Source organism: Coregonus lavaretus, assembly GCF_964263955.1.
Source record: "Coregonus lavaretus genome assembly, chromosome: 12".
Taxonomy (NCBI): Eukaryota; Metazoa; Chordata; class Actinopteri; order Salmoniformes; family Salmonidae; genus Coregonus; species Coregonus lavaretus.
In genome coordinates this window covers 22204595-22225000 of record NC_139999.1, presented here as the reverse complement: position 1 = coordinate 22225000, position 20406 = coordinate 22204595, and the positions used below count along the sequence as shown (strand labels likewise).

General features: G+C 42.2%; 1 protein-coding gene across 1 annotated transcript in view; it reads right to left on the bottom strand.

Annotated features, from left to right (window-relative positions):
• Positions 1-17003, bottom strand: part of LOC311137902 (leucine-rich repeats and immunoglobulin-like domains protein 1) — a 46904-nt gene extending 29901 nt beyond the window's left edge. Inside the window, exons 1-3 of the mRNA XM_084172509.1 lie at positions 15956-17003; positions 4978-5049; positions 3823-3897 (exon numbers count right to left, since the gene is read on the bottom strand). Coding sequence (XP_084028635.1) covers positions 3823-3897; positions 4978-5049; positions 15956-16158 — 350 coding nt within the window. The 5' untranslated portion in view covers positions 16159-17003. The remainder of the gene's footprint in view (positions 1-3822; positions 3898-4977; positions 5050-15955) is intronic.
• Between the last annotated feature and the right edge of the window lie 3403 nt (positions 17004-20406).

Genomic DNA, 20406 nt, shown 5'->3' with positions numbered 1-20406 from the left:
CTCAGTCGAGTAGTGAATTTCAAACACAGATTCAACCACAAAGACCAGGGAGGTTTTCCAATGCCTCGCAAAGATGGGTACATATTTTTAAAAACATTTAAAAAGAATAACAGACATTGAATATCCCTTTGAGCATGGTGAAGTTATTAATTACACTTTGGATGGTGTATCAATACACCCAGTCACTACAAAGATACAGGCGTCTTTCTTAACTCAGTTGCCGGAGAGGAAGGAAACCACTCAGGGATTTCACCATGAGGCCAATGGTGACTTTAAAACAGTTACAGAGTTTAATGGCTGGGATGGGAGAAAACTGAGGATGGATCAACACCATTGCAGTTACTCCACAATGTTAACCTAAATGACAGAGTGAAAAGAAGGAAGCCTGTACAGAATACAAATATTCCAAAACCTGCATCCTGTTTGCAACATGGCACTAAAGTAAAACTGCAAAAAATTGGCTAAGAAATTAACTTTATGTCCAGAATACAAAGCGTTATGTTTGGGGAAAATCCAACACAACACATCACTGAGTACAACTTCATATTTTCAAGCATGGTGATGGCTACATCATATGCAGGGACATCATCGGCAAGGACTAGGGAGTTTTTTAGGATAAAAATAAATGGAATAGAGCTAAGCACAGGTAAAATCCTGCTTTCCAACAGACACTGGGAGACAAATTCACCTTTCAGCAGGACAATAACCTAAAACACAAGGCCAAATATACACTGGTTGCTTACCAAGATGACATTTTATGTTCCTGAGTGGCCTAGTTAAAGTTTTGACTTAAAATCGGCATGAAAATCTATGGCAAGACTTGAAAATGGCTGTCTAGCAATGATCAACAACCAACTTGACAGAGCTTGAATAATCTTTTAAAGAATAATGTGCAAATATTGTACAATCCAGGTATGCAAAGGTCTTATAGACATACCCATACATGTCTCACAGCTGTAATCGCTGCCAAAGCTGATTCTAACATGTATTGACTCAGGGGACGTGAATACCTGTCGGTTATAAGAAATGATAGCGGATACATTTTGTAAAAATATTTAGGTAAATTAGATATTTCTGTATTTCATTTTCAATAAATGTGCAAAAATTTCTAAAAACATTATTTCACTTTGCCGTTATGGGGTATTGTGTGTAGATAGGTGAGAGAAGATATCTATTTAATCCATTTTGAATTCAGGCTGTAACACAAAATGTGGAATAAGGGGGTATAAATACTTTCTGAAGGCACTGTAGATAACAAAATAGCAAATTTCATAGGTCGTCACTCAACTAATAAATCGCAAGCCATTTTAGCATTTGAATGCTGAAGGTGCCACTTAGATGTGTGTGATCAGGAACAGGCCGTCTACCTTGCGTTGGTCAGCATGCGAAGTTGAGCACAGTAGGCAGTTTGACTAAGCTTCTGATATCCCCTGGGCAAAATGACTTGTAGATCAATGACTGTCAAAACCGTTACATGCTTAGTTTGACACTGAAGGAGAGGATGCATCAGTTGTCACAAAAGAGGTGGTATTTTTGGAAGGAAGAAAGAAAGTAAGAGCAAAACATTTTAGTGAATCGGCGATTCGTAACATTTGAATAGATTTTCTGACTGACGCATGCTACATTTGAATAGGTTTGGGGTCCGCAGACCGATGCACTCGTATCTTAAACATTTGAATCGGGGTCTGATGCGTATTGGTGAATCGTTACATCCCTAGAAGCTAGAATGTTCCGTAGCCAACATGAGGGGTAAACTGTTGGAGGCTGGAAAACAACCAGGACTGACTTACTCTGTAGGCCAGGCAAGCAGGACAGTGTCACAATTGTGTGTCTGTCTGTCGTGGGTCAGCCACTGGGCTCATAGCTGTGACACACACAGCGGCTCTTCCCAAATAGGGCAGTAAATCTCCTGTGAGATGCCTGCGCAAGCAGTACCTCCAGGCAGAGTTTCACAACTGTAACCAGGATAGAACTCTGGAGCACTAGTCTCAGTGCTCAGCACAGTCAATGCTTCACATCCATTAAAGAGAGGCAATCAATGTACACTACATGACCAAAAGTAAGTGTGAGCTTGGTCCCCCCTTTGCTGCTATAACAGCCTCCACTTTTCTAGGAAGGCTTCCACTAGATGTTGGAACATTGCTTCCATTCAGCCACAAGCGCATTAGTGAGGTCGGGCACTGATGTTGGGCGATTAGGCCTGGCTCGCAGACAGCGTTCCAATTCATCACCAAAGTGTTCGATGGGGTTGAGATCAGGGCTCTGTGCAGGCCAGTCAAGTTCTTCCACACCGATCTCGACAAACCATTTCTGTATGGACATCGCTTTGTGCACGGGGGCATCGTCATGCTGAAACAGGAAAGGGCCTTCTCCAAACTGTTGCCACAAAGTTGGAAGCACAGAATTGTCTAGAATGTCATTGTATGCTGTAGGGTTAAGATTTCCCTTCACTGGAACTAAGGGGCCTAGCCCGAACCATGAAAAACAGCCCCAGAACATTATTCCTCCTCCACCAAACTTTACAGTTGGCACTATGCATTCGGGCAGGTAGCGTTCTCCTGGCATCCGCCAAACCCAGATTTGTCTGTTGGACTGCCAGATGGTGAAGCAATTCATCACTCCAGAGAACGCGTTTCCACTGCTCCAGAGTCCAATGGCGGCGAGCTTTACACTACTCCAGCCGACGCTTGGCATTGCGCATGGTGATCTTAGGCTTGTGTGCGGCTGCTCAGCCATGGAAACCCATTTCATGAAGCTCCTGATGAACAGTTCTTGTGCTGACGTTGCTTCCAGAGGCAATTTGGAACTCGGTAGTGAGTGTTGCAACCGAGGACAGACGATTTTTGTGCGATTCATCGCTTCAGCACTCGGCGGTACCGTTCTGTGAGCTTGTGTGTCCTACTACTTCACGCCTGAGCCGGTGTTGCTCCTAGAAGTTTCCACTTCACAATAACAGCACTTACAGTTGACCGGGGCAGCTCTAGCAGGGCAGAAATTTGATGAACTGACTTGTTGTAACGGTGACATCCTATGACGTGCCACGTTGAACGTCACTGAGCTCTTCAGTAAGGCTTTTTACTGCCAATGTTTGTCTGTGTGCTCGATTTTATACACCTGTCAGCAACGGGTATGGCTGAAATAGCCAAATCCACTATTTTGAAGGAGTGTCCACATACTTTTGTATATATAGTGCATCTCTGACATACTACCGTCATAGCATAGCAATTCAAATAGAATGCTATGAGTATGTGGACAGTATGTGCCAGTATTCTTGGCAAGGGCGTCATTTCAGCTTAACATAGGGTATGGCAAAGTTAACAGGGGGCCGGGGGGTATTTTTTTATACAATTGAAGCTCATTTACTGCATTTCTACACAATGAAAAAATTCTAAAATGCAAATAGGAGAACAGGAAAAAAAGCAAAATTGAACCCAGCCATTACCACCTTGGCTGCTGTAGCTTCATTCACCTCAGTCAATAGGGGATGTAACATTCTACAAACACGTCATACAGCAATTAGCTGCTACGCACTAGTTCAGCGTCGGGATTAAAAACTCTAGTTTCATGTCAGGCCAGTTACCTAGCCATCTACTACAGCGATCTTGCATTTGCCTTTTAAATCAGGATTGGAATGATTTTAGTAGCCTATTTTAAATTGTTGGTGTTGAGCTAGTCCGCCATACCCAATTGACACCCCTGATTCTTGGTCATACCTAAACTTGCACTCAAACACACATTGACAAATCGGTGAGGGATAGCAGTTGAAGGACAGTGTGATGCCAGCTTGACATCCCCATGCTGGTAAATGAAAGGTGTACTCACAGGTAGAGGGACGCGATCTTAGACGTAGCCTGTCCTAGATCAGGGATGGACGTCAGCTCATTATGGTCCAGGCGCCTGAGGGAAACACAGACGCAATGATGTTAGAGGACATTATGGATTGAAAGGAGAAAGTAACAGAACATTGTATTGAGATAACATAATGCTGTAAATTGACTGATCAAGTTGTATTTGGAACTGAAGTAACGACATGAGGTTTCCTCTTGGGGTTGACAGTGTAGCAAGGAAATAGATCAATATGGTGCTACTGTATCCATCTGAAGTGTGTAAGATTAATTCCTATTACAACAGAATTGTATGCGAGTAAAACATAGATGGATAAAGCTGTGTCCAGCTAGTATGTGTGCTTGGGCTCTGACAGATGTCAGAGTATCTGTGCCCTCCCTGCCTGGGTTGAGATAGACCCTCCTGAGCGTATCTGTGCCCTCCCTGCCTGGGTTGAGATAGACCCTCCTGAGCGTATCTGTGCCCTCCCTGCCTGGGTTGAGATAGACCCTCCTGAGCGTATCAAATATTTACAAGCCAGGGTTCGGCCTGACTGGTGTTGAGTGATGGAGAAAGCTTAATACAGAAACCACTAGCCCTACTTTATTCTCAACTGGACTCATTTCAAGACAATACATACAAGGATGCTAGAATTTGGAGTGTGCGTGACTGAGAATTACTGTCCATTGACACTACTATACCACATAGCAGTCATGGACCTGACTATTATGGTGAGTGTGAGATGCCGATGTACTGCAGTGTTTGTTCAGGGTACTGTCCAGTAAGGACTTCATTGATGCCCCCTCTAATGCTATCATTGGGAAGCCTGCTAGGCCTATTGCTAACAGAAAACATTTCATTAGACTAAACACACACGGCAGTCCATTATGAAGTGAAGGGGAAGCACTTTGCGAGGAACTGCGTTCATAGATCAGCTGTCTGCTTGACAATCGATACTGTTCTGTTCTGAATGAGGGCCATTTAAAAGGCTGAGCCCAGTGCACACACAAAGCCATGGGGAACTCCTGGGTGAGAGAACACACACACCGAGAGAGAGACAGAGACAGAGACAGAGAGACAGACAGAGACAGAGACACAGACAGACACAGACAGAGACACAGGCAGAGACAGAATCATGTCTGAGGTACTTACAGCTCCCGTAGGTTTGGGAGGTTCGAGAAGACTTCGACATCAATGGCTGTCAGCTTGTTGTGGCCAAGATTTCTGTAAGAAAGACAGACTGATTAGCATTGTTGATGCACCCACCACCACCTGACCCTTCATTTTACAGGTGTTTTTTTCAACTGTGAAACCTCCCTATAACATTGTGGCAACCCTGTAGTCGGCAGGTAGCTTAGTGGTTAAGAGCGTTGTGCCAATAACCGAAAGGTCGCTGGTTCTAATCCCCGAGCCGACTAGGTGAAAATCTGTTGATGTGCCCTTGAGCAAGGCACTTAACCCTTATAGTCGCTCTGGATAAGAGCGTCTGCTAAATGACTACAATACAATGTAATGTAGTCCCATTTGAGTTCTGTTCCAGGGGTTCCCAATCAATACTGAGTCTGGCTTGGTTTACACAATGGAGCCCACAGCCATCCATCTGTGTACAAGTCAATTTGCAGTTTAGACTAACAGTGCATTTAATAGCCACCACTTCACTTGCACAGTGGCTAACATTAAATAGGGATTTGTTCAGAAATGGTGTTGTCAGCCAAATGCACTTAGAAACAAATCTGTCTTTCACAAACAAATGTGTGTATACACGCACGCACACACACTTTTTGTCTCTGCTCTGAGACACAGCCCTGGCTGCCTCCAGACATGAGAGATGGGCTAGGAATGTTTCACAAGCCTGTGGAGAGACGGCTGCTTGTTCCCAGAGTCTGGGGACAGATTTACCTGACGTACCACATTCCTGCTCCTTCCTCTGGTTGTAGGCTGCCTGCACAGCATTGCACATCTGCCTCTCTTTCCAGCCTTCTGCCTCACTCTTTACCTCTGTCTCCCAACACCTATCCTGCTCTTTACCTCCCTCTCCATCTGTCGAGATAAGTCTCTCTCTCTCTCTCTCTCTACAGTATACGTGTGTGTGAGGAGATAATGGTAGAGCGTGTGCGCAGGCAGCCCTGACAGGGCGGTGTGTTACGATCATTGGCAGGGCCCTCCCACCGCCATTGTGCCAGAGATTGCTAAATTGCTGTCCCTGCTACAGGAGCCAATTACCTCATTATACTGAAGCAAAGTGAAAAATCACAGGGTTTCCTCCACCAGGCTGGGCTGCGCCGGAAGGTGCACATACAGCTGAGAACACCGCCGCAGTGCAGCGCAGCACAGGGAGACACAAAGACCGCAGTAATCTGCCACAGCAATCAGTGCCAGCCTTTAACAAGGCCCCGATCGGTGCAAACGGAGGATAATAAAGCTTAACTGGAGAGCCCCTCATTACAAACAACCAATAAAACAACACCGTTCAGAGGAGGGCTGTTGTCATGCCCCCTCAACAGGCTGAGTGCTATATTGGTATAGGATAAAAGAACAACAGAAATGTAAAGCATGTCATTGTTTGCTGTTGTCCATTTAGAGTAGAGTGAAGAAAGGTGACATTTGAGAGAAAAACCTGCCGTACTGGTGCCAATAACAAACAAACAAACAAACAGTGTGTGTGTGTGTGTGTGTGTGTATGTATTCCCAGTCTCCTGATAGGCCAAGGGGAAGGGAGTGTTTATACAACTCCAGATTTGTCTTGCCTTGTTCATTCAGCTTCATTTTCTTGCCTTTCTGATCAGATAAGTTTCACAGTGTTTTAACACCTACTGTATAAGCAGCTGGTGATAACGCCATAGTTTCCTTCTGTTCTACAGTCACAAGTAGAGGGGGTGGGGTTACGCCCCACTGACTGGGGATAATGCTCTCCAGAATCTGCCATACCATACCATACTGCCTCAGTGGGACAAAACAACAGTGTGGAAGGTTATTGGACAGAAAAAGCCCAAAAACCTAGAGATTAAAAACTAAACGTGTGTGTGAGATGTCCAGAAACTCTTAATAACCTCAATGATCTCCGTGGTCAATTTAACACTCCAAAAACACATTATTTTGAAAGCTATGAGAAATCTGTGATGGAGTGTGGCAAACACTACCAGGTTATTCCCTCTGCTGAAACTCAGGAATGGTGAATTCCATTGCATGGCACAGCAAGAGTTCTGCTGTTTATCTAAATGAGCAGGCTTGTTTAACATTAGTCAGCATGATCAAGATCACAGCGCTATGTTCCTGACCAGAAAGTGTCAGCAAGGCAATTCATGCCTAGCTTTCAGCCAAATAGCGAGAGAAACAAAATATGCGGGCCTACAAAAGGGGGGCCACCAGTTTCCAATCCCTGATCAAAAGCGTGCAACGAGTTGTGCAACCAGGATCCACTGAGGTGAAGGTGGGAGTGGAGGATGGAGAGGCCTAGACTGAACAGACTGGTCATTTCATCTACTGCCACTTCCCAGTCCACCTGTTACCCTGAAGCACAGTCTACTCTAGAGACCTCAGGTGAATAGCAACACAGTTGGGGGTAGCTCAGAAGGGTACAAGGTTATCTTGGCCACTATGTGAGACAGCATTAAAGCAGCGATAAAGCTATAAAACCTGTCTGACTAAGCAATCTGACCTGCCTCAAAAACCTCCCAAGAGTCAAAGCCTCCCACGGCACTAGACCGTTACACTACTACATACTATTGGATTGATGTCATAAACCCATCATCACAACCCCTCAAAAATAAAAATCTAATTGTTTCGTATTCCGTCAAAGAGCATGGGAGTGATGTTATTTCTTATGACAGTGCCCTCATAATTAAATGCAGACTGCAGAGGGGAAGGGGGTGTACTAGACCGGGATCGTTTATCTGCCCATCTCTATCGCTGATAAGATGAGTGTGAACTTCGCTCTTTGGAAGTGTGAAATGATGTCAGCAATAGGGCCTTTGTGGTGCAGCTGGGAAACAGCAGAGCTTTTATGTGGTCTGTTTCAAACAGCCATAAACTGGACAAAGAATAACCTTCCGTCTGTCGGGGAGCTATGAGAAGAAAGAGAGCACGCCCATAGGCCAGACAGAGGGCCAGCCAGACAGAGGGTCAGCCAGACAGAGGGTCAGCCAGAGAGGGCCAGCCAGAGGCAAAGAGAGCGCAACACAACCCTGTGCTGTCCCCCCCCCCACACCATTTACAGCCAGGTAATGGCAGTTAGAGCATACACAGGAGTACTACCACCACTATTTTAGACTCCTGCAAAAAACACAGGCAAGAGAGAAAGCAGCCACAAACAAAAACATGTTTTATTTTAAGTGGCACAATATGCCCAGTGTTTCCCCGATATTCATTTAGCAGTGGTGCCCCGCCACGCCCAGAGGGCTGGGCGATAAGGCCAAAATATATTATCACTATATTTTTATTATTTTTGACAGTATGACAGTATTATGTTTCTGAATTATAAAAGTTCTAAATATGTTTTATGAGTAGTGCAGGACCCTAGGATGGCAACAAATAAATCCTAAGTCGTTTTAATGGTTTTATACTCAACCAAACCAGGACAAAACTGACAGTGAAGTAGTCCAATTTAGAGAATTTTTAATTTATTTAGCACTTTATCAAAATAACTTTATAGACGGTATTGTAAAAATCCATACCGGTATACCTTAATTTCTATATAGCCAAACATGGGGCTCAGCATGAACTCAGGCCCAAAGATGCCAAAGATGCCACACATGAGGGAACACACACAACACACACAGTCTCATGCACTACACACATGGATTGGAGTTTGATAGCAAATCCTAATTTGTTCCATAGTCGCCAGACTCCTTGATTACGAGCAAAAGGAAATGAGCCGCCTCAATGAATCTGAAAGAATAACATCAATAAGTCAATTCTGAGGGAGTATTGTTCCAGTTCCCTCTCAACTGGCCACTTATCTTATGTACTGTACTTCAAAGTGAAGAAAATGACTGATCATTAAACAATGTATTTCCTCTGCTTAATGTTTATTATGCTTGCAAAAAGAAAAGTCTGCAATAATTACACCATCATCCATGGAGAGAGAGAATGGGGCCAAATACTGGCCTGAACTTTATAAACAACCGTATGTAGGCCTGTGTGTGTGGATTTATGTGCAGGTACTGAAAGCCTCTGTTTTCTACTAAATCAGTGGACACGGCCAGTGCAGGTTTTATTTTGGAAGGTAATAATGCTTGGCTCTGGTGAGCACACAGCTATCAGCTCTTGGTTGCTGCGGCCTGTTTAGGGGGTTCTCCACTTCGCTATCCCTCTCCAAGTTGCGCTCTTTTTTTCCTCTCAGATTTCCAAACTCTTACCAGATGTAGGCCTACAGAATTCACAGATGATTCATCTATCAAACCCACTTTGTAGACAGCGGCTTAAACAAAAAGAAAAGAGAACTTGGCACCCCAGTGTGTCTTAACAAAAAGGCCATCTATTCTGTTGACTGGATTCCTATGGAATGACTTCTGGCAGCAGCTGTTCAATTGTCATTACAGTGAACACTGCCATGAGCTCACTTCACAACTTCATGTAAATGTCAACTTTTATCTATAGTTATGAAAAGGATTTCTCTACTCACTTATTGCTGCTAATGTGTTTCTGTCTAAAGCTATATATATATATACATACATATTTCATTTTAAACCGTAGTATAAAAGTTTACATTTACATAAAGCAATAAATAAAACCCATAATTTTCCATTCAGGCAAGCACTGAGCACCTATCTACCGTAAACATCAAACATCAGCACTAACGTGATTCTTTTTTGGAATCAGAGCACTAATCGCTATAATCTTAAACCCCAGGAAAAGAAGAGAATGATGTTGCTTTAGGGCCTAGGGACATAATAGTCATAAGGCCCCATTGTTGGAATAACCTGCTAAATTCCTTCCATCTTGATTCCCTGGTGCCGCTCGGGAAGTTTAGCACGCTGGTGTTTAATTAATTCATTGAGGATTGCAGTTGTTTCGATTGATTGTAATGGTTTATTTGTTGAAATTGTACCTTGTTTTTATTATTATTATTGTTTAATTTGAATATACATTTTATTGTGAAAATGTTTGTACTCAGGGCACCATTGTGAATGAGACCCTGGTCTCAATTGGGCTCCCCTGAATAAATAAATAAAATGATTCCAAGACAACTCAAATCATTCTCAATACCACAAGTTTACAAGACTGCTTAGAAATAATTGCCCTTGAAACCACAAGAGCTTCAGTCCTGCAGTCTTTACAGTTGCTGTTGTATAGCTCTTCCACGGTGGATATGTCCATCTGGGGTTAAGGAAATGGAGGAAACCGGTTTGGTTTTAGTTTCATTATGGCAGTTTCATCCGCCATCAATCATTCCTTCATTAATACCACCTGGCTGAAGATGCATGGTAACCAGTCACACGATGGCAACATCCTTGATTACCAACAACAGCAATCTCCTCTGCAAAGTTTTAGTGTTCATTTGCATGTTGGTTGTAGTTCGTTCAGTCAGACAACAGAGCTTTCATCCAGTTGAACCTGACATGCACTAAACCGTAACGTTGACAACACTTCCAGGCAGCAGGCAGAACCCCCCCCCCCCCCCCCCCCCACCACCTTCTAGTAATCTCCACCCCATCAGTGCACCCCCTCGGGGCCAGGATCAGAGGAACCATCAGACCAAAGCCTGTCAGGAAACCACCAAAACAAACCCATTTCCTTTGGGCAAAAGCCAAACCATTGAGGTTGAAGGCAGAGGGGCGTATGATGCAGTAACAGAAAGTTTGTCATAGTGTTGTCACGATAACAACATTTTACAAACGATACCAGGCCAAGTATCACGATACCACAGTGGGAAAAAATCAGTGGCCTAGCATCCGGTTTGCCTCGGACACTTGTTCCCATTTTCGAAATGTTCTCCAAAAACCTGGTCACTGAAATGTACACTTCTACTCAATACAACAGATTGACTTTAACTTCAAATTGTTCAGTGTATAATAGAATACTGCATAGAATGGCTTATTTGCAAAGGCCTACCAGTGATTGGGATCCCGAGTGGCGCAGCGGTCTAAGGCCATCTCAGTGCTAGAGGCGTCACTACAGACCCTGGTCGATTCCAGGCTGTATCACAATCCGGCCGTGATTGGGAGGCCTATAGGGCGGAGCACAAATTGGCCCAGCGTCGTCCGGGTTTGGCTGTCATTGTAAATAAGAATTTGTTCTTACCTGACTTGCCTAGTTAAATAAAGGTTAAATAAAATAAATAAACATTTGGCTGGAGGAATGGGAGGAAGGAATATAGATGCATAATGATCTGCACGTCATTGTGTCAGTAAGGGAAAAACACTGCATGAAACCTATTCAGTTAAAACAGACACACTCTCCCTCCTTTCCTCACACACACCGTCTCCCTCACTCTCATTTACACACACACACACACACACACACCGCACCCAACTTTTAAAACGTTAGGCACAAAACTGCATTTTTAAGGAGCACCAGAAAGAAATAGATTTTTCAAGTAGTTTAGTCTTCAATTATGCCTGTATGAATCCTATCCTTTGAATCACTTCTCATGAGTAGCAGACCCTTGTCCTTTCTTGCTGTGCCAATCAGATTTACCTAGGTTACCAGGTTGTTAGCTAGCTAGGTAATATGACTGAACAACGTTGTTTTTAATCAATCCAATAATTAGCGACCCGGGATTAGTTTAAAAACGGCCCGCGACATGGTTTGTGGAATTATAGAAAATGCACGTGAATCCTGATAGAAAGAAAAAAAGGCATCTCTGGTAATATGGATCATAGTTTTTTAACCGTTTAGGCTAGAGACAAGCTGTTATCTTTACTGTAACGCTGCATGCCTGTCGCATGCCTTCAGGCTCCATTTTCCCTCTCTGACACGGAGGCTGCATGACAGTGAACTTGCAAAGTCTACTCAGACTGGTCTGTGCGCTTGGTTATAACAGGCGATAAAATGACACAATGTATCAACATTACTCGCTTTGCACGCTGCTCCAATGTAACAAATGTACCAATCTAACAATAGAAGACTCAGGGTCTGGGTCTGCATCCCCACTCACCATCACGGCTAAATTATATTTTTTTTAACTGATGGAGGAAAAGATGCGAATGAAGAGCGGACGGAGAGAAGGTGGTGAGTGAGGGCTGGTAGGTGATGCGGCTGGCTGATTACAGCTGGCACAAGTGATATGCGCATGAAAGTGAAGTGGATATTGTTGGACCTGCGCATACAAGAGTCTAAGGGCTGTTGCTTAAATTCAACTGAGTTTACAAACAAAACGTACGTTATAAACAGGGCTGAAAAATTCAGTAGTATCATATGAAAGCAGTACTACGGTATTCTAAAATGTTGGTATCATAAGTATCATGATGTTTTGGTACCGTGATATTACCGTGGTACTGGTATACCGTGCAACACTAGTTTGTCAAAAGAGCCGGTGAGTAGTTGGTTGTCTGTCAGGGCTTCACATTTCTTGCCCATATAGGAAACCATTCAGCAAAAGCTGCTTTGTAAAGGGATCCATCCAGAGACTTCTCCTTCCTGTTTGAGTGAATATAGGTGACACTGTAGACCACTGCTGTAGAAATGAAGGGGACAAAGAAGGAAAGACTTCTTTCAGACACAGAGCCTCTGCTTTCTCTCTGTATTAAACCACATCGATCGGAGCCAATGTTAATAATGTTCATGCTTTTATTTACTTCTGTAAAACCCATAACACTGATGGCATTGCAGGCAAAGACACTCTTTACACACATTACAGTGACCACAAACAAGACAAACCACCACTCCAGAGATTATCTCAACGAGTGAGAGGAAGCCTGCACTGGGTATCATTAGGCTATTCATCAATCAGAAAACTACTAGAGCACTTATCTAGGGAACAATCTAGGTGATTTGTTAACAGCCTTATGAGCATGCATAATTACTACTATATCCTAATACGTTTAATAAAAGGCAACAGCAAATATATAGAATCCCCTTGAAAATCTAAATTTGCTTTGAAGTACAGTATATTAACCATTTAACATTCTCCCTAAATAACCAGTGGTCACTCTCTCCAATTTCCCCCATCTAATTATTTTAATCCCTCATAATCTCTCCCTGTAAAATCAATCTCCTCTGCTTTCCCTTTGGCTGAATATGGCAACACCCACTTGTTTCCTACTATCTCCATCAAGGCAGCAGTGTCACAGGGGAGCTGTAAAAACAGGGCAGAACAGGGAAACTATTTTGACAACTGGAAGGCATTATGGTTCCATTTTTCACCAGGCCATGTCCAGAGAGTTTCCTCAGAAAACTCGCTCTTACTGAAAGATATACTGCAGAGGAGCACCCAGTCTCTGCCCCATCTCCCCCTAACAAATCCATGCTACCGTAGGAGTTATCACTACACTACGCCTATATATAGGCCCATATAAAATATAGCCACAACAGCAACAGGTGGTCACCAATTGTTCATGAGCACATACAGTATATGAAGAGAATGAGAAACGTAATTATTTTATACATTTCAAGATTTTAAATGATAGCCTATACATTTGTTTTGTAATAGTCCTATCTAGGACCTCAGCCATTTTTTAAACTCGGCGTTCTGCTACAGAAGAGCCAGTTCAGAGCTATAGCAGCTCACTGCGAGAGCGGACCAAGCTTGTTTATATAGACACCCAACAGTAATGTCCGCTCACCCACCACACTGATTGACCGACTGCTACTGCTGCTAGCGTCCACCTAGGTCAGGGCTAAACATAACAGGGACACTTTATTCCTCCCTCTAATTCACTTGGCACATTTTCCCGAAGGTTCAGAGACAAACATTTGGTGTGAAACCCAGCATGGCCTGACTGGACAGGACACTTACAGTGGTCTAAAACTAGGATCTCAATGAATCCTAGTAAGGTTTTATTTTAAAGTGAAGATTCAAAATCATAGTATAGTCCACTGTCTCAAATTAATTTAAATAAATGTAGGCCTAATTTATGAAATTATAATATCTTACTCCGTCGTTAAAGGATTAAGATTGACTATAAAGTTATTTGTTGATAAAATGTTCATGTTTAATCTTCTTCATCGTTATGTGATGCACTCAGTGAGTCTCTGTGGACCTTCCTTCTGACCAGGCCAAACCATTTGGCATATCCGTTTGATCATAAATTATAGAGGTAGCTCCAGCCAACCATCGAGCAGTCCACAGTGACTGCCCATTCATCTCCACCTCTCTCCCTACACAATGTGTGCAGTAAACTTTTAAACGCCCAGCTTTTTGAAGTGCCAAGAGGAAAAAAAAGTGCATGCTTAGTAATGAGCAAGAGTGAATGGCAGTTCCCCTGTGCCCTACCCCCATCCACTACCTGCACACCACACACACACACATATGTTTTGTAAACAGACAATTCACACAGACTGAAATATCCACCTATATGAATACATCTCCTCCTTCCAACAAGTCAAATGAACTGGGATAAGAGTTTTAATGGGATCACATACAGTCTCAATTGAAAACCAGAGAACAAAGACACCGTCTCCCTTTGTGGCAACTACAAGGGTGGGGAAATATGCAGCCTAGGTGATTTACAGATTAATTCAATGCAATAAAACCATTCAATTTGAAAACAACAAGAGTGTGGCGGGTCTTCAAATGTTGACCAATAAGGTACTTACAGATAACAAGTAGGCTAAACTATATATTTGGTCTAGACATGACCCGCCAGGCACCAGATATTACACCACAATGTTTGCATTTAGCCATTCCAGATGAGAAACTTGTCCCCATTGCTGTAGTAGTGTTGTTGTTGAAGATAGTATAGTACTGTATACCTATGCATGAGTGTTACGTTATGCCATAAACATCACTTCCACTCGGCAAAGTGGTGCTTAAGGGCAATAAGGCATCCTGGACACAGGCATCATTATTCACATTTTAGAGGACTTTTTAAAAGTTGCATTCCTCACTTCCCAGGGGAAGACAAACTGCCTCACACAGGAACCTGGGAGCCTGAGAAGTCCAGAGGAGTCGCTTTTTAACCCCCCAGCCCAAAAAAAGACTTGTATAAAGATCTCTCTTTCCTCCTCAACATTCCTGCTAAACAGTTGAATTGTCCTTGTGGATTCACAATTGCTATTGAAATAGTGCTCCCAATGCTGGTTGAGCCAAAATGATGATTGAGAAAAAGAAACCTTGTCTATAAACAAACAACCTGTGTAATTTCAGTGGGATGAGGACTGAAATGTCCTCAATTTCAAGAGACATTCCAAGAAAATGTTTCTCAATTGGCTCATTTCCTAAACGAACCTTCAGACTGTGTCCCCATTGTGGCCAATGAGGTCTTGAGAATACACAATTAATTTACTAGAAATCCAATTTGTGGGCCATGGCCACAGAACCAAATAGGAGATTAAGGAATAATATTGTAAGGTCATAAATATATTTACGAGGTGATGTTTAGACAACGCAGAGGTTTAAATCCAATGAGATTTAGGCTAGTCAATTTCCTTGGAAAATTGTTTTGCCCAAATACCTAAGTAGATATTATTTTGATTGTTGAAAAAGTATTTTCTTAAATCGTATCTTTCTAATTGACATTATGTTATATAGTTATGGATATATAGGCAATTTCCTCCCAAATGTATATATTTTTGGACACCCTTGAAGTAGCCTATTCAGTGGTGGGGAGTAGCCTAATACGTCAATAAAGCCTATTATTGAAGGGGTTAACAATTGAAAGCAACTTAATTAGTTTCAGATTCAGTGGAAATGACAAAAATCGACAGCCATTTAGTAGGCTGGAACCGATACCATAGTGCGACGTCTGTCAAACTAAGTTATTGTTTTGACATTATCTGTATCCCGCTGTCCATGCATGAATAGCCCATTGGGTTCTGGTGTGCTGCAATGATGTGAGGCATAGGCTACAAAGTAATAAGAAAACCATGCAATCAAGCAAGTTACAACTCCATAAAAGTGAATTGATATATTCGCTTATGTCCTTGCAACAAAGATTCCGCGAGACGGTGTAGGGCTACTTTCCCTTCCGCAACATTGTATCTTATCCTGATACAGGGTCAATTAATACGGCGGCTCGAAGCTACTTACAGGGAAACTGTCCGAATTGGCAGGTCCAGCGGTGTATCTGTCAAATCCAAATGACTACAGTCCACAGAATCTCCATTGCAGGTACAGTTCTGAGCACATGGTAAATCTGAGCTCAATCCGTAATTGATTAACAGTTCCAGCGAGAAAACTAAATAAAAACCATAGTGAGAAACTGATCCAATTCGTTCCAGGGGCGCCGCCATTTTGTATCCAGTTTAATCGCGCGACCACTGATCTCTCCTCGTCTCGACAAATTGGAAATCTGATACAGTTTTAGAGAGATAGTGAGGTCTGTTATAGCACATAAATTGCGTTGTGCTAAAATGAAGTAAAAACAAACACTTGTGGTGTAGACAACAGGTCTACTCTTCCAAATAAGTCATTTAAAACAAGTTCCCAGTCCAACTTTCTCCTCGAGTCCTATATTGTCTGAAATCAAAGTTGAATCACGGTTTACGAAGCAAGAAGACTACAAGAAACTTCTCAAGTTGACAGAATTAAATGCAAGTATAACTTGTCCATAAAAAGGTTGAAAACGAGGACTCTTGGCAAAGCGATTCGTTTTGGCAAACATTGAAATAATAGGCAAACATTAACAGCAGCTCTTCATTTAAGACAACTTTCAGCATGTCAAACATACAAGTGACACTAATTTTCCTAGAATAAATGGACACATTATCAAAATACTAGCCTATGCACGTTGCCTTGGCACTCAAAATAAACGTTAAAACGTATATTATTTTCATCGCGCGCTTGGAATGTTGGCTAAAACTTGGACTGTGTTACAATGTTCCATTGCTTTGCTACGCAAATGTAGCAGCGAAAGTTTAGTTTAGTACCGAAAACTATCGTTGACTTCTCGCTTATGGCGCTTGCAAAACGCCAAAAAAAATGAAACACCTTGCTAGTGCTGATTGATCCTAATTTTGCCGCACACTCGACGCATTATGCTCTCTGAAGATCCTAGGAAATGTTTATCAGATGCAGTCTACGGCGATCCAATTACTAAAAAATTCAGTCCCCAACTTCAGCCCGTATCCACTATGAGTTTTTTTTTCTTCTTGATTTACTTTCCTTTTTTCAGTCTTCGTTCCATAGTAGTCCCACTTTGGATGCACAAGGGAACCTCCCATTTCCCTTGCAATTGGCTGTTCAAATTTGAGGAACGGTATACTCCTAATCTCACTGGCTGTTTAGGATTCTACAGGCGTTCCAAAATGCGACTGCCAGTGACCAGCTGTCACTCACCAGTCGTTGACCCCACCCATGTTTCCCACCCCGGGTGTGAAACCGCACCACCTCCTTTCAAGCTCACCGCGTCTTAAAGGGGCAATCAGCAGTTGCTACATACATTTTGGGACTTATAAATTAATAATGATATGTACCCATTGATTCTTGACGAATGTAACTTATAAATGCCTCATGAGCTTAGTTCAACTCTCGTACCCCATCAGAACCCCAAATATAAGCTTGTTTTACTCCAATGTTTGTAAACAAATATAATGTAAACACACACTATATAGCCTCAAAACATGTTTAAAACTATAATGTTGATATCATGGATGGTCAATCCTTGTATCCATAGTTCTTTCTATGAATTGGAGAGTGATACAAATTCTCCAGCCCCATCCCTCAGCTTTTTACCAAACCAGGGGTGGGGAAGGCGCTTTGTTATTGTTTTTACTGCTGAGTGCTGCTTTAAAGGGACAAGGACCAGGTTAAAGCACTATAATCAGATAATGATAGCCTTCCGTAATAGATTGCAGTGGAAATCCTGTAAATACTGTATATCATTCTGATACTATGAATAATACTTAAATTAAAAGTAAATCTGACGTCCACATACCTTAATAGGTTGTTGCATTCAATATGCATTGTAGTTACATAATAAGGGAGTTGAGCATTGTTTGTTATTAACATAGGGACTGTCCTATATTAATGACATTGTTAATATACAGGTATAAGTAGTGTTACTTTTTTACTGCTGCTCTTTAATTATTTATTACTTAACCAACAATGCAGTTTTAAGAAAAATAAGTGTTAAGGGTTTGTAAGTAAGCATTTCACTGTAAGGTCTACACCTGTTGTATTCGGCGCACGTGACATATACAATTAGATTTGATTTGATTTGTTACCATTTAGTTTACAAACAAAATATAAAATCCATTATAGTTGCAATGATGTTGATATTTTCCTAACTTAAACAGGAGAAAGTATCTTAGTTGGAGTTGAGTTGTGCGTGTGTATTCAGAATGATCTTTACGTGATTCAGAGGTGCCATATAATTGGTCTCATGATAGCACATCATTCTTCCCAAATGGTGAAGTCATGTCCGCCCGTTGTCTCAAAATGCACATCTGCAATAAATTGTTGGACGTGTCAGCCTTTAGGCCTTGTGAACAGTTTTTTCCGTTCACTTTTTGTGTGGCTATGACAGGTATTGATTGACTCTGTATGAGCTATTGCTACATGTTAGGATAAGTCCTGAATTTTCATGCAATTAATTCATCACTACACTGGGGACAAGGATATTCACACCTGCAACACTAAAGGTTATTCTGTAGATGAGTTCCTTTTTCATTTTGCAATTAATAGTTCTAGGTTTCACATTGCTTCACATTGCATCAGAAGTGTTGAGCTAAGCATAGACAGTGTGCTAGCCCACAGGTGGGGTGAGGTGTTTGTTGCATGTTGTCCCTGATGTTTCCTTGACTGAAACTATGGGCGTTTGAGGGGATATAATCATAGCCATCTGAAATATGTGGCCTTGCATTTTCATGTTCTTTTAACAGATAAGGCATTTAGATCAGGTATTTTGGTGGTCTATTTTGAGAATACTGTTGACATGTTTTCCAATATGATTTATCTGGTGTTGGGGCTTCTGTCAATGATTTGGTGCGCAAATGACTTTTGTGTGACTTGTGGAGTCATAATTCAGCTGTACCAGTTGTGAATGTGCACGAGGATCTGTCAAAGTAAACTTTAAAGTTATTCATGTTGATAAGAAATGAAATATTAGTTGAATTAATTCACAGTTATAATTTACTTTTGTCCAGTGAAGGTCTACATGCCATCAAAATGAAATGTTATTCATTTTACAAAGAATGTAACAATCACTAGATAATGTACCAAATAAACAAAAGAGATGCAAAGATAGCTCACCAAATATTTTACACCTTGTTGAATACACATAATGTAAACTTTTGTGCTGAATGACTAAATGCTGTGAAGAAAGGTATGTGAAAGTCACTCCATCACAACACAAGACAATGGCACCATCCTGCACCACTTGTGCATTATCTGTATGTAGCCTGATTCCATTCAGACGTTAGACATATTTCAACAACTTTGAAGGGGTTTTTCTTCCATGGACGGATTGATTTATGAGTGTGGCTACACGGTCTGAGGGAGATAGGATCCACAGTGTGAGGAACGCATTAACAGCTATGGCTACCACAACGGGACTTCTGCTTACCCTGTGGCCCCCATCCGGGTCTGACTCTGTGAAGTTTGACTGATGGGAGAGTGGACGTGAGTTTGTCATGAGAGTGTGCTATAATGAGCGCATCAGATGAATGAAGCTCCCTCTTTCTCTCTCTGTGCATGGATGTTTTTAACACCAACCATACCATGCGTTTGCACAGCTGGAATGTGATGAAAGCGGGAAGTGCAGGCCAGGCAGTTAAAAGGAAGGTGCAATGCATAAAGATGTTTGGACTTGGTATGGAGAGGATGGTGCTGAGGAGAATTTTGTTGGTGTGTTAAATACATATTTTCACATTGTGAGATTATTCCGGAGTTTATTGAGGGATGGAGGCTGGAAGGGGGAATTGTGGGGCCCAGAACGATTTGTCACACTTGTCTTACTGGAATCTTCAAAGATAACAAGCCATCTGCTTGAGCCATTCATCAACAATAAAACGGAGAGGCGTGAAACGAGGCCAACTCATCATCCTCTCACTGGATGGCTAACGGGTGTGCGCTAGCATGGAAATACCTCGCTAATGGGTAGCAGAGACAGTTGGACATCTCCTGTGATACAAGGCCGTTTGCTAAGTGGCGTGATGCGTGATCTGAGAGAGAGCAGGGGGGAAAGCAAAGGCACACAGATGATGGACGGTGAGAAGGGGAAAATATGAGAGGACAACACGCACTAATAGAGTAAAGCCCTCTTGGGAAGGAGTCCAAGTTCCAGTTGTACACTTTTTTGAGCACCCCCTCTCTACTAAAGGGACTATTATATATTTCACATATCCCTTTTAATCTATTGTATACACTCTCAACTTGTCCAATTTGGGTCAGTGTATTGAGAAGTATTGAGAGATGTGGGCCATAAAAACATGTTTGTAGAAAACCAGAAACAAGTATTCCACCCAGGTCATGAACTAAACACCTGTCGCTGGAGGAGGGTGAAAACAAAGAGAGTGCTGAATAGACAAGGCTTTAGTGTG